Here is a 15,078-nt window from a genome sequence, read left to right as displayed (position 1 = left end):
ACTGATCAGATTTTTTTTAATTGTTTACAAGGTCATGAATATGTTCAATAAATAGACTGTAGTATCACTTTTACTGTATAAACTTCATCTTTTTTTACATGCAGTCCATAAAATTTTCATTTGACGGAATAATTTACCCTGTTATGTATATATACAAATAGATATTTTCTCTTTATTCTCTTTTTTTAAACTCTTCAATAAAATCTATACATTTTATACACTATCTCCCTCTTTTAATGGTCAATGTGCATACACATGAAGTGTCTATCCTTATAAACCGCCAGCCAATCTTCTTTTTGCTATCCATGGTAAGCGCTCGCACGTAGGACTGGGTTGTCCTGCATTGGGAATTATAATGCCGCTTGTCTATTCCTCTGCAGCCCTCCTTTGTGTACCCCATGGGGTTGCATTTGGTCTCATAAAAGTATTGCTTCAGTTGGCCATTGGGGACAGGGACCTTTTCCATGACGGTAACTGTCTGCCCAGACATGTCTATTGCCGTCTTTTTATCCACAGCTGTCACCCACTGGCTAATACTGTCACACACACTGAGCTCTCCGCGCCGCGAGGGATCGGAGTGTCGCCGCACCCTCATGGACATGTTAGCGGCATCCAGATAGTTTTTGTATTCCTCCAGGAGAAAGAGCAACGGCGGCTCCAAAGGCACTTGGTTGCTGATCATCACCCGCGAGTCGTACAGGTCGACATCCTTGGTGTCTGCGGCGACCACAGAGGACGGGCCCCCACCTCCCTGGCTCTTATCAGCCCCCTGTCCCAGCTGTGCCGCCTCTCCCTCCACCTCCAGCAGCTCCTCTATCACCTGCTCAAACGTGTCTGTGAGTGAGGGCAGTTCCCCGCGCTGGCCTGGCCCACCACCACTCTGTGGAGTCCCATGGCCTCGTGCGGCCGTCGCAGCAGCGCCCAAGTAGCCTTCCGTCCGATGGCCCCGCATGCCCGGGGCGTCTCTCAGGGGCGCAGCTCTCATGCAACTGAAGTATGAAATAACCATAGTAAGGAACAGGATGGTCATCACTCTTCTAACCTGGTGGAACTGGAGGGGGAGAGAAAGAGACAGGAAACAAGAGGGGGGGGGGGGGGGGGGGGGGCAGAGAGAGAACGAGACCGTTAGTCAAAGAGCATTTTCAATGAAGTTAGCTTATTCTTGATCCATAATGCACCATGTGAGCCTTTCTTCTTATTTACACCCTCCACTCTTTTCTTTGCACGCCAAAGAGAGAGAGCCAGTCGCTTTGGAATAATCACAAAATGTTTTCTTATTAAACTGATACTGGCGCTGTGTCATCAGTGTTTTCAAATTGTTTGCAAACTGTAATCACTCTGTTCCTATGTGAGGTCTGGCTTCGATTTTTATTTGTTGGCAGCCGTGCACAAAAGCTGTGCTGAGCATCAAAGAGAGTGCTTATTACAAAAGATAAGATCACACAAATAGATGTCACTACATCCTTACAGGCTTGTTATTATTTATGAGCTTTTTACTGTTGTGTTAAACTGTACAGAGTGTTTCTAGAGCGTGCGAGGATGTGTTGTTTTATAATGGGCAAAGCTGTCACTCATCCCTCACTGCCTGAATCATTGTGTTGTCAGTTTTACAACGTCAGACCCTATTTTTTTAACTCTATAAAGGATGTGGTGGATTTCTATGTTGTTAAACTTTATGTTTATTAAGGTGAGTAGCTACCTGAACTGGTAGATTTTATAATCTATGAATGGATGCGTGTTGGGCTCTAGCCACGTCAGGGTCAATTGTAACCTGGCACAAAATTTGGAAAGGCTCTGCACGTGTTGACATAAGGATATGGTTTTGTTTGTTCTGTTTGTTTGAAGAGCTCATGTATTATCTCGTGACTATGACACTACCCCACTAACAAAATCACCATTATCAAAACTAAGGGAGCATGGCCAGCGCCGATTGACTGGCTGACTGACTGAGTGGGAAATGTTGTGTTTGTGTCAGCTCTGACAAACACCACCGCTGCTGCAGCATCATTTATCTTTTTTAAAAAACCGGTCTGTGCAGCGAGACAGGTCTGATACTAAAGCTGTACAGTACATGTACGGGAATCAGGAGTTTGTTGAGGGACACTGTTTGTTTTTGGCAGGTGGATGGCGAGAGCACTGCAGGATGAACTAACAGGATGTCATGAGGAAACTGAATGACAGAAAGATGTGTCATCCTCCCTGCACTGTGAAGTACCGATCCCGAGCAACTCACAAGATAAGCAAAGCAGTGCCAGGAGAGGAGAGGAGAGGAGGGGAGGGGGGGTAGAAAAAAAAAAAAAGCGCCACAAGGAGCCAGGTGTAGCTGAAATACTGTACATACATCGCCTGAGCACATATGCATCCCTTACCTTTGAGAAGCTCTAAGATTCACAGCAAAAAAATCAATGAATTGGTGGACATCCAAGAGCCCGAGATATAAAAGCAACCATAATGAAAAGAAAATCTAGATCTTGCTTTCCACAGGGGCTCATTTAAAAATAGCCTGACCGAGGCTTTGACTGCACTCTGCATGTCCCAACTTGATACAGGAAAACACGGCGAGCAAACACACACACTCCTGCCTCCAACTCAGGACGGACACGAGGACCTTTACAGTAAGGGAGGAGCAAAAACCCCACCTTAAAAGCATTTGTTTCATTCTTAATTGGTATCAGGGGCCGTGGCTGCAATTAACCAACACCACGGTGACTGCCATAGAGATATCTTGTCTATAAATAGATGTGCTGGGAGTCTCACAGTCTCTATTCAGAATATCACATCCTTCTTCTTAATGAGCCACTCATTCCCCGAGCTCAGTGACGTGCACCTCCAGAGTGTGTGAGTGTGTGTGTTAGGGGGAGGGCATGGGGAGGGGCTGGCTTGTATGTGTTTGCAGGGAGATGGGGGTATTTTTCCTCTCACCAATTAAAACAACAATGAGGGCAAAGCCAGGAATAAGGAGTTGATTATCTATTTTTCATTAAACCCTGCTAATAAAAGCATATTCATCGAGCTTATTAACCCTTCAATATTGTGAAGGCTTTCGGTCACAGTAACAAGAATTCTCTGCGAGGCTTCCCAGCACTGAAAATCATGTAGGTTTACGGGATCGAGGCCAGTCACGAGCTTTATGTGTAGGATGCATTTAGGCTGATATTATTATCAGCATCGCGCTCAAATGGTTCCACTTCCACATGACGGAAATGAAGGCAGAGGGCTGATTACTGTTAGGCGTCAAACTTCATGCTGGAAATGGTGCAGACGAAGAGTGCTGCATCTTCCGTAACAGACCACAGGGGTAATATTGCAGTAGCAGGGGGTGGAGAGAGTGCCAGCGTCATTTCGCAGCATAACAACCACGGATGACGTCTCTTCCAGGTCTCCATAGGGGAGAGAATGGAGGGGAGGAGGTTGCTGGGGGTAATGCCACTCAACAGTGTGCAATTGCATGCTGCTCCCCCGGGTATCCTCACACCGGAACAACAAATGATTTTATTTCTATCTCTGTGATTTCCTGTTTCCATCAGGACAATCAATATGGCTTATGCTCTCAATCAACATCCTGTTAAAATGCGATAAAGCCAATGAATCATTTAATTGCTGTGGGACTGGCGGAGAATCTCTGGCTTATATCTACTGGAGGCTAAATGTGACAACTGATTGGTTTGCTCTTGTTTTATACATCCAGTGAAGGAACATTTTATGTGCACTGCTGGATTTCGCAGTTAATGAAAAAGCGGCTTGCGAGTTAACACAATGAGCATGAATAATAAAGCAAAGGGAGGAACTACATATGGAGGAATGTTTGGAATAAAATGTACTCTTTCGGAGCCTCTGGACCAGCCGTGTGACGACTGGTTATAAAAATATCTAACACACAGAGGTGGCTGGGCTCGGTGCCACTTCTTTCATCTCTCATCTTTTGTCTTTATTGTGTCTTGTGTTATCGTTTAAAATGCCATTTTGAAATAAAACCCAGATACATCCCACCAATCCAGCTGTGTCACATCATAAACAAAGTGTCCAAGTATGACAGTTCTTTTCACCAAAAATCACTTAACATGAGATAACAGGATGATAAAGCCCGCAATAACCGCTGCAAACACGCCTTTATGCAAGGCAACACGCCTAGAGCATGAAACACCCAGAACAATAGGAGCAGGTGAGTGTGTGGACTCTGTCTACTGTTTGGCTTTGACGTCTCTAGATGACCACCTGTTCATCTGCTTTGAGAGCGCGGCTGTATGGTGGGGATATGTAACTTACCCTCACATTTATTCTTTGTGCCAGGTGGGGATTAAAGTGATAAATACCTCCTTTGACAGATGCTGAAAAGTTTCTCTAAAGCATGAAAGGACTAGCACGGCTAGTATTATTACACATTCAGTAATGTTCCCCAGCCTCGCCGCACATGTCAGCACACTTTATGGCTTCATCTTCACGAACAGCGTGCATGATATCTTAGGAACCGTTAGAAGGGAAATAAACATCAAACAGGAGAGATGAAGGAGGGGAAATGTGCCCACTGCATTTGAATAGAAATGCGTGACCTATAGCAACATTTGCTCTCCGCCGCTACCACTGCTCCCTTGTGGGCATCCGTCTTTGTTCAGTTCCTCAAGAACCGTGTTGGGTTGGAGCTATTTACCTAGCAACATGTTTTGTCACGTTCGACATGTACGGCACACGGTGCCAAATGTTCAGAAGGAAAAACAGGCAGCACACCATATCAGAATTTCTACCCGTGGACCCCTTGTGTGCCACAATGCAGCACTTAGAAAAAGGCAATTAGAGTTGTCTGCAGTAATGGCTCACACATGTGGAAGCTCGCTTCCTTGAGATCTGTTTTCAATCTGACACAGTTTCAGAGCATGTTTAGTAATAGATGAGCATCACCGAGGGATTATACCTGGCCTCCAGGCCAACCCCGGCCTCTGCCACAGAAAGGGCCGGCATTCAAATAGCTGCTGAGTGATCCGTGCTATCCAAATGAGGCGCTGCTTCCCTCCCACACTGTGTGCAACAGTGGACAACTGAAAGACTTACAGTAGCAACACATACACTATAATCATTGCCGAGGCCACTCATATTCCTTAAATGTGCAAAACTCTAATTTGTCAGTGTTGCTTAAATTTCCAATTATAATCTTGACACAAAAACATTTAATTTTAACCCATGAATCACCAGCTCTGACACCAAACCACTAATATAACCAGCAGTCTTATGGCTCCAAATGAACAGAGCTGCAGTTCCACATTTTGCGCACTAGATGGCGGGTGAGACCGTGAAATAATACGAGCTCCTTCTGTTTCTCCCTCCCTCCACCTTCCTTCCATCTTTCCCTCCCTCCTGTGAAACACGATAGATAGATAGATAGATAGATAAATAGATAGATAGATAGATAGATAGATAGATAGAAAGAACACAAGCGTAGTCTTTTTCCAGGACGCACAGCCGGTGCCAGTTTCAGTTTGGGTTGTGTGTAATCGTAAATACGCTGTAAAGTTCTCTTATATGCTGCTTAGTCACAACTCTTACAATAAATTTGACAGTAATGTGCATGTTTTGGAAAAAGTGCATCATTAATTCATCATGAAACCATCATCTAACCGAGCCCGTGCGTAATGCTATGATCCAGATATTTTCACACGAAGCTGTCAAAAATGCGCCAGCTTTCCACCACTCTATAAATGGGACTTTGTTTTAATCATGCTGGCCGGTAATTTGAAGTTATTCAGAGCGAGCACAAAACACCAAGAAGTGGATCCAACCGTGTATGTTGGCCGACGTTAGCTGGGCGTTTAGGTCTCGGGTTTCCTATAAAGTCTTAATGAGTTCATCAAAGTTTTTTTTTCCCCCTCCTCCTAAACAACCGTACCAAAAAAAAAACTGTCTGGAGTGTTTTTGTGTGTGTGCTCGACGTGCAGGAGGGTCCGAGATTAAAAATATTGACTAACACCCTGCACAAAGAGTTTATTGAGTTATTTATGAGCAGAAAGTTGCCGTTAAATGTTCAAACGTGGCTGATTTCATAAAGAGGCGCGCTGCTGGACTGTTTCCACTTTACGAGAAATACTAATAACAAGCCACATTTGCTCAGGCTGCCCTAATAATGAAACAAGAGTTGTTGGGTTTTTTTTTTTTTTTACTCATAGAGATTACATCTGCTGAGCTCGTGCTCTCCACTGGAAACCCAATCAACATAATAACTCCGTTTTTTATTAATGAACGAGAGGATAAGGTTACACATATCCCCTCTCGGGCTGCGGCGCTGTCTGTTCGCAGGATAACCGGACTTGATCGAGCTACTTTTAGAGCCCCCCCCCCCAACCCCCCCACCCCTCCTCCCCTCCTCCCTCCACCCCCCAACACACACTTATAGACACACACACACCTCTTGTCTTTTTTTCTCAAGCAGCATCAAACAAAACCCAAAGTGCGTAAAACAAGTTATCGAGAAAACAAACCGACACATACCTTTCACTGCCCAGTCGTAAAACAGACCATTCAACAGGACAGTAGTGTCATCTGGGATGTTTTGGACAACTCCCTGAGTAATTTACTTAAGCGATATTTTCCTCTCTGTACTCTCCCGACAAGCTTCAGGATATCTCTTCAGCTTTGGAGCAAATAGATTAAATTATTGATGGTGGAAATTGCATGGATGAGGTAATGCACTCCCATGGCTGCACGGCTCCTTTGGAGATCGTCTGAAGTTGTCGCATGCTGAAAAACGCCGCAGCAGCAGCAGCAACAGCAGCAGCACCACCACCACGGGATGTGAGACCTCTGGAGCTGAAATGAGGAGCCTCTTTGCAACTACAGTAACTTTACTACACAATGACGCTGCAACATGTGACCTGCCGCTGGCTGACTGGTCGCCGCCAAACTCCTGTTTAAACAGCCCCGAGGCGGAACTATTAATGCGCTTTCAGCGTGCATTATGTGCTTTTGTTTGTCCGCATACCGTGCAGCCTGCGTCCACACCATAATGTCTGGCAATATATAAAGCACGAGCGAAGTCTCTCCTCTTCCGTATTTCGCTCACTGAGGCCAAAGAGGTGGCTTTTTTTTTTTTTTTTGGTAACGTTTTGCGTAACAGCGCGTCTCCACCAAGTCGTGATACACTGCGTGCCATTTAGAGATGGCCTATTTGTGTAAAATTAGATATTCAGGGAATTAAAAATAAACATTTCATGTGCTGGCGTGCAGATAGTGAGGAGGTTGTGTACTTTATATCAAAATAAGCTCCAGGAAGGAAGATATTTGTGCGTAAAGTGTGCACATTCAATCAATTTTAGGCATCCTATGCTTGATATAGCCACATTAAGATGCTCACAATCTTCTTCTAATGTCTTCTATATATATAACATGCAACCCTGAGTCATTTATAAACCCCTGAATATCAGCTTAGAGGAGGCTTATGATTTTTGGTGCTGTAAAAGTGGTGTTGAAACATTTGGATTGCAACAGGCACTGGAGGCTAACAAAGATGTGAACTTACTGAAAACAATTCTGCTTCTACTTGCTTTTAAAGTGAGCCATCTCCACAACAGATGGATGACTCCCCTGCAAGTGCACTGCAGTGTAGTAACCAGCTTTTGCAGGTTATTATTACCAAATGTCAGCTAAACAAACACGTTTAAATGATATACACAGAGCTCACTCTCGGAGAATGAAACTACTTTGCTTCCTCTGTTGTCTCCCCCCTCCTCCTCCTGGTCAGGAACAAACTGGGGAACAATTCATTCCCTTTATAATGCAGAATTCAAATAAAAACGTCAGTGGAGCCACAACCTTTCAATGGGTGATGAACGTTTGGAAACTCCACCTCTGATGAATACAAGAGTGAGCATAATGGGGAAATAGCAGCTCATTATCCTTGTGTCTTGGCCCCGGTCCAGTGCAAAGATTTATTGTGATGTGTTTGCTATATTGCCATCATGATTCTTCCCTGCACGAGCTTATGAGCTGGAGAGCTCTTGTTTGGCATGTAGCAGTATGGGAGTGGATGCTCACACCTGCTTAATGAGTCACTCCCACCTCCAACACACCCGGGGACATGCCAAGATAGATATAGCCCTCCCCAAAGGCTCACAGGAGGTGAGGGCAAACTCTGGATGACAAAGAGTTGCATCAGCAATCACTGAGCGACATGACTCCAAAGAGGATAGAAAAAATGCACACTGCACAAGGGGGCTGTTCCAAACAAGTAATTCATAAATAAATCACTTGGCATCTCATTAGAAGAGCAAAAACAACAACATGGTCTTTCTCATTTCTGCTAATACAACACAACTGAAGGTGGCGTATCAAGAGAAGTCTTTTGGCTTGCATGTGAGGACTGGATTTCTGAATGAACCAAATAAAATGTTTAATAGCTGGGAGCAAAAAAAGGAGTTGTGAGCAGTGTTAAGGATGTTTTTGACTCATCCGATTTAGGGTCAAACTGAACAGCAGTTATGAGGCAGCAGGAGTCTTTGTGAAAACTGCTAAACCACTATTCCATCCAAACTGAGGTTTAGGACTTCTTTAAGATTTCTCGACAACACGAACAATGAGTCAAACTGTCCGAGGAGCTGGTGAGGAACCATGTTAGGTGGCAAATGACCAGTTTTAATCACCCCATTCATGGCCAAACACACGTGACTGGCAGTAACAGTTGGGTAAGTCTCTCCTCACATCTTCCCCGCTCACAACCCTCACGCCTGTTTGTGCAGCAGAAAGAAGAAACAACCACAGGAGCTGACAACACGACACACTTGTATAACCTTTCAAGGCTTCTCTTGCCAAATGCAGCACGATGCTGACAGGTCCGCACTGCCGAAAGCTTCACTTAACAAGTAGAACTATGCCTCCTTGTGCGAGAGAGAGAGAGAGAGAGAGAGAGAGAGAGAGAGAGAGAGAAGGGGGGGACCGTGTAACACGGACGAAATGACATTTTGTGAAATGTCATTTTCACTGGGAATAAAGGAAGGCGATGAGGGTATTTTGATCAAAGTGAAATTGCAATTCCTCCTTTTTTTTTTTTTTTTCCGAGAAGCAAACGCGTCAACTGAGAAAACATTTTGTATCAGGTTGGTTCGGATGACGTCAAACGAGACGAGGGGCGAGCTGGAGAACAGTTGAGAAAACTCCAGACTGGTAAACAGGTAAACCCAGCACAGGGCCCCTTTTTATAATCACACGCTGGAGTGAGGAGTTAATGTCATCCCTCCTGTAATGACAATAACCTTTATTGTAATCATCAGGCAGACACAGAGGACCAGTCCTCTGAGCTTCACATACACTCCTCCCCTCCACATCCTCATACAGCTGATACATTATTTCTATAGTGGCACAGACTGCAAATCACTCCATAGCCTATTAAGCCTCCCTCTGTCTCTGTCTGTCTGTCTCTTTTCTCGGCTTATGCCTCCACCCTCCCTCCCCTCTCCTCCCCTTCCTACCCCCCCAATCCAATATCACCACAGCATCAATAACCTTTGCATGGTTCACTGCTGAATGAAAACACACTAATCACGCCACAAAATGACTTGGAAACGCTGAAATATTTGTTATGAGAACTCAGAAAGCAGGCATTGTTTCATTTGCTACACAAATGAGGCTGATGTGGGGGCTAAATCAATGGCTTGAATGTGCCTGCTGCTTGGTTTTATATCACATACCCTGCCACCATATGCAACTACACCAACATCTTTTATTATTTCCACCAAATAAGGGACATAAATTAGACATTTTCCCTTTTGTATATTAAAAAAATGCAGCACCAGCATCACTGTTAGTCATCCAGAAAATACAAACATGTTTTATTGTCTAGTTGGAAGTTGCTCGGATTCAGTGATGTGCTGCATGTTCACATGCTGAGACACACACTTGAATGGTTTGCCGGCATGATCGAACATTTCCTCACACACACACTCATCCACACACACACACACACACACACACACACACACACACACACACACACACACACAGCATCATGAATCCTTGTAGTCCCGCAGTGATCCGACGTATAAGATGTCTTTACAGTCAGACTAACTACATCCACTGTGTATTAATAACTTATCGTGGGATCCATCACGCCACTGTGACGAATACTGATAATTAAAGGCTTTCGGAATTAAAGGTTCGCCTCCTGCCAGAACTTGTTTAAACAAGCCTGTTAATTGGATGAAGGTGTTGGTGATGAAGATGATGGTGGTGGTGGTGACTAAAGCATTAGCAGCAGCAGCAGCAGCAGCGACGGCGGCGGCGGTGGTGGTGGCGGCGGGCGATGTAGCCTACATTTCCATAATGATTAAGATGATTAATTTTCTCCCCCCTCCCCGCCTCTAAATATATCGTGACGCCCGCCCCAGCCGCGTGTCGAGATTTCCGCCATCTATAGCCTGAAATAATCAATAGCCTATTTATAATTAATATCAGACACCAGCTTGGATAAACAGACACGTTATTGCATTTCATGAATGAAAACGTTGTGGCAAAGTGTGGCGAGCACGATCCCCGATATCGAGTTGTATTAAAGAGACACACCTAGTATTTATATGAAAGGCAAATTGAACGTCCTTAATTGAAAACCAGATTTCGCCAAATCCCTTTAGCTGCCCAAAGTGCATGAATTGATCGCATCGGTAAAAAAAAAAAAAAAAAGAAACGACACAAAGGCCAAAATTTACACTATAAAAAAAGCACAATATGAAACAATCCAGTACCATATTAGTGTTAATCCTTATTCCTGCAGAATGCATTTATTATTTTTTGGTCGTTAGATAAATAAACAAGGCCTATACCGAAAGAATTTCATTTGATTTTTGCAATGAAACCTACCATCAGGTTTGTTATTGACGCCCACCCCAACTCTGCAGAGCTGAGAGTGCAGAGAGAGAGAGAGAGAGGGAGAGAGAGAGGGAGAGAGAAAGGGGAGATTCTCGGTAAAGATAACACACGCGGAGACGCACGCACACAGTGGCGAGCGCACGCAGGCGCACGCCCGCACACAAACACACGCAGCCCCATTTATGGACTGATCCGCTGACGTACATTGCAGAAAAGTGCTATAAAAAAACCTTCATACATACAAAGTGTGTCGTGCCACCCCACAGACCCCTCCTAACCCGCCTCCGCTCATCCCTCCTCCTCCACCCAACACGCCCACGCCCACACCATAATCCCACGTCTCAGTAGGAAAAAAATAATAATATTAAAAATACTGCTACATGGCCAGAAAATAGGCATTCTGCGAAAAAAAGATTATATTTATAAACAAAGTACAGCCGAAAAAAGACGCTGCAATAAAAAGCCTCAGCCTCTCCTGCGCCTTCTGTGAATAAAAGGCCAAGTGTTTCTTTAAAGTATCACAATTTCCCACATCTTATATAAACTAAAACGCCCATCGTTTCGTTAGGTAAATTAATGATTCATCATTATTTGTGCAATAAACGCTTTTGTGGTGCTGATGAGCCGGAAACGTGGCTATTACAGTTGCGACGCAGCCCGTTATTAAAGGAGCATTTTTATGAATGTCGGGCAGCCTAATAAGTAATATGATCTATTTTGGTTTCACTGTCATAAAATGAGGAGTAATAGGCTATAATATGCAGAAAGCGATCTGCGCGCATTACACTGGTGGGTAAAAATGACCGAAAACGCCAGCGGAGAAGTCACATAATTCAAATGCAATTAGGGATTTACTGGATGCATTCGTTTTTGGAGTATTTATTTGAGAAAAAAATAAAAAATAATGCAGCCTGCAAGAGGAGTCTTGATTAAAACAGGACAGCCAGTGGGCGTTGGGGGCTTTTCTCTTTTTCTCTTGCAGTTGTTTTGCCATGCAATTGCTTCGTCTTGGATCAGAAATCTTAAATCTTTGACCAGAGGAGGAGAAAAAAAAAAGAAGACGAGAGAGATAGCGAAGGGGAGAGAGTGAGGGAGAGGAAATAGACAATATCCACCGCTTCTGCATCGGTGCGAGACGAATTTTTTTAGGCTACAAGTCCTTCAGGAGAGCAGAGAATTAAAATCCCAGAGCTGTTTTGTGTGATGATGAGCATCTAAAATCTAACAGCCCCTCACGTGACAAGACTTTACGCGTGCCTTAATATGGAATAAATATTTTTTTAAAAAATGAGGAAGAAAGACAGAAAAAAAATCGATGCCTCCCGAACAATTGCATATCAAGCCATCTTATCTCTCCATCACATTCAGCCATAACATCTGTCAGTGGATGCACTTTGACCACGCCCATCTTTATTGTAATTTTGCACAGGAAATAATAGAACAATTTGTAGCCTGTACTGTACAAGTGACTCGCTGTGGCGTTTAAAACAAAACCCCGGCAAATCACACGAGCCAAAGCAATCGAGAATGATTGTTTTATTCTTGTTCTCCCAGTATTTAGCCGTAGCCTGCGTTTGACAGGTCGACACGGAGCCGTGCATGGACAAAAGAGGGGGGTAGGGTAGCAGGTGAAGTGAAAAGCACCTTATGAATGAAACCGTGGAGCGGTCGTAGTAAAAACACAAGTGATTTGATGGCGATGACGGGAGGGGGGGGGCGATGGAGGGAGGGGAGGAGGGAGGGAGGGAAGGAGGGGGGGAGGTGGAGGGGTAAAGAGTAGGGCTATTTTTGGTCGATAACAAAATCCAGAGGGTTTGACATCAAGACAAAACATGAATGCAGCAGACCAAACAAGAAAAATACGCACAGATAGATAGATAGATAGATAGATAGATAGATAGATAGATAGTTTCCCCTGACATCTTTATGATATGCACCAGCATCAGTACTCCAGTTCGTGCAGGCTGGAAGGATCACTGCAGCGTCTTAAGTCCCATATTGGGAGCATGATTAGGCACAACGCAACGATTACGCAAATTATGTTGCAGCAGGCAGTGTTTCGGAAACTCCGAAAAAAACGCTTCAAAAAGCTGTGTTTTAAAAAATCCCCCAAGCACGAAAAAACGCGTCCCAATTTTAAAAAACGCCTCACATGACTCACATCCCGCATGAATGTGCACGCACCGAAATCTTCCACAAATATAACTTCCAATTTTTTTTAGAGGAAAGAAAAAAAGAGAGGGGTTGGAGAAGATGGATGTACGAGATATTGGTCACCTGGATCGGATTTCATTTCGGAGTTATTTCGGTCACTGATGCCCACAATTAAACACACACTGCCAAGGCGAAGGGCTGCATGCTGTAGTTTTTTCTTTTAAAGCCGAAGTTCATTTGAGAGAAGCCAGAAGAAGCCCGTATAAAGACGACAAGAACAAAAGAGTGACATGAAAACAATGGATTGTGCTCTTACCTTTACAAGGGCTGACAACCACTATGTGCGTGGTTAGATCTCCGCGACCAAGACTTGCATGTCCCAAAGTTTAACGCAGTGTGGGGGGGCTTATAGGTACCGAGAATGTGGTGTGCAAAAGAGCAGACGAACCTAACATTTCAACTTTCACAATGCTCTAGAAAAAAAAACACATCTTAAAGCACAAGCTCTTTTTAAAATGGCAAGCGCTTTTTGTATGTGTGTTCTCTGTTTCCTCTTTTTTTGAAATTGCTTTCCCCCACTCTCTCTTTCTCTTTAAAATCCCGTTTATTTTCCGTTTACAGACCACAGGCTCCCTCTGAATAAGCTTACCAAAAGTTGAAAAAACAATCCCAGGTTTGGCAAAGGGGGGCTGGGGAAAGAGAGAAAGAGAGTTGGCGTCCACTCGGCGGTTTAGTCCATGCACGACTCCGGTGCCTCTGTCCAACGTGCTGAAAGCATAACACAGCCAGGGTAACTATGAGGGGCCAAGAAAATATCTATATACTTTTGTCTGAGTGCCCACTTTAAACTGCCTTTTTTTTTTTACTCTGCTGCTTCCCCGCGTCTTGTCACGTGTATTTGCCAAACCAGCCCTGTTAATATTTGATCACATGTTGGTCGGACATTTCCTTCCAGATAACAGCACCTATATCACAAACGCCGGTTCAATTCAGTGTACAGTCGCCTCTGTATAAGAAAAAAAAAACCTCCACTCTCACGCCAAATGACAACCGGCACCGCTGATACAGAGCCCCATTGTTCTTAATGTCATGCTTATGGCAAGTGTCACAGGTAAGTGGCACATGTTGCTTTTTTTTTAAACATGGGCACCGCACAAAAAGAACATACATACATGCATAAAATATAAAGCCCTCACTGCCAACACACAGCAGCCCTCCAAGACTCCAGCCTACATCACATCCACACATTGCGCGCAGACACAATGTAATATTTCCTTACCTCTCTCACTGTACCGGCATATCCTGAGCCGAAGAAATGCCACACAATCTTTTTTTTCACACAAGCTTTGTCAACATCAGCCTCATCAGACATGGGGTCTCGATACTGAGTTTCTCAAGTAGCCACTGAGTCCAACCCTTCCAGCAATGCGTTGCCAGACTAAATGGCAAGCACGACTATTTACTGGTAATCATCCTTTATATGCTGTGTGTTTCCATTGCTACTTACCATTTTCCCCTACGCTGTCCTGGAGATAGAAGTGTCTTAATATCCACTCACTCCAACAGATGCTGGTAGGTAATGTGTCTTGTTTGAAGTCATCATATGAGAACTTCTGCTGTGCTCAGTAGATCGCCCACCACTTCGCTGACTTATGAATCTAATAACCCTTTGCAATGTCGGCGTGCTTAAACTCTCTTAGGCAACACCTTGGTGGCTCTACAGTAAAGACAAATATCAACAAGCCTGGGTTGTCAGAAAAGCTTGTACAGATATAGGCTACGTAACACCCTCGCCCGGACAACGCCATTAGGGGTCTTACGTGATTGAAATAAGCGACGGCAATCCAAGTTTATGGGGATACCAGTCCCTGACTGATCGCTCCTTCACTGCCTCAAATCTTTAAATCCGCATCGAGCAACAATCATAGACACATAAAAACTTCTGAGACATATCCATATTCACGTGTTTGTGTTATAGACTGTTAACTCCCTCTTTGGCGAAGGGCCATAGGCCTATTACGCATACGCACAACTGGTCATTTAGATCTTTTCGATGCACAGCCAGGTCGCTTTTACAAAACA

At 44.2% G+C, this 15,078-nt stretch overlaps 1 protein-coding gene across 5 annotated transcripts; it reads right to left on the bottom strand.

The window, feature by feature from the left end:
• Positions 1-14,735, bottom strand: bdnf (brain-derived neurotrophic factor). 5 transcript variants are annotated; one of them, XM_050040390.1, is made up of 2 exons: positions 14,504-14,735; positions 1-1,051 (listed from the first exon to the last, which is right to left on the bottom strand). In XM_050040390.1, exons 1-2 carry the CDS (start codon positions 14,504-14,506, stop codon positions 221-223), a joined length of 834 nt encoding a protein of 277 aa, XP_049896347.1. In that variant the 5' UTR covers positions 14,507-14,735; the 3' UTR covers positions 1-220. The 5 variants fall into 5 exon arrangements, with proteins under 5 accessions (XP_049896347.1, XP_049896340.1, XP_049896374.1 ...); XM_050040383.1 differs by lacking the exon at positions 14,504-14,735 and adding an exon at positions 14,276-14,429; XM_050040417.1 differs by lacking the exon at positions 14,504-14,735 and adding an exon at positions 13,646-14,067.
• Between the last annotated feature and the right edge of the window lie 343 nt (positions 14,736-15,078).

The sequence above is a fragment of the Epinephelus moara genome, chromosome 1 (assembly GCF_006386435.1).
Source record: "Epinephelus moara isolate mb chromosome 1, YSFRI_EMoa_1.0, whole genome shotgun sequence".
NCBI classification, from domain to species: domain Eukaryota; kingdom Metazoa; phylum Chordata; class Actinopteri; order Perciformes; family Serranidae; genus Epinephelus; species Epinephelus moara.
This window is presented reverse-complemented; position numbering and strand designations above follow the sequence as displayed.

Bases quoted from the DNA above. Each gene is read 5' to 3' on its own strand.
- bdnf (XM_050040383.1), bottom strand. From the start codon at position 14,368: ATGTCTGATGAGGCTGATGTTGACAAAGCTTGTGTGAAAAAAAAGATT. The intron at 1,052-14,275 runs GTAAGGAAATAT...CTCCCCCTCCAG, and splicing joins ATGCCGGTACAGTGAGAGAG to TTCCACCAGGTTAGAAGAGT.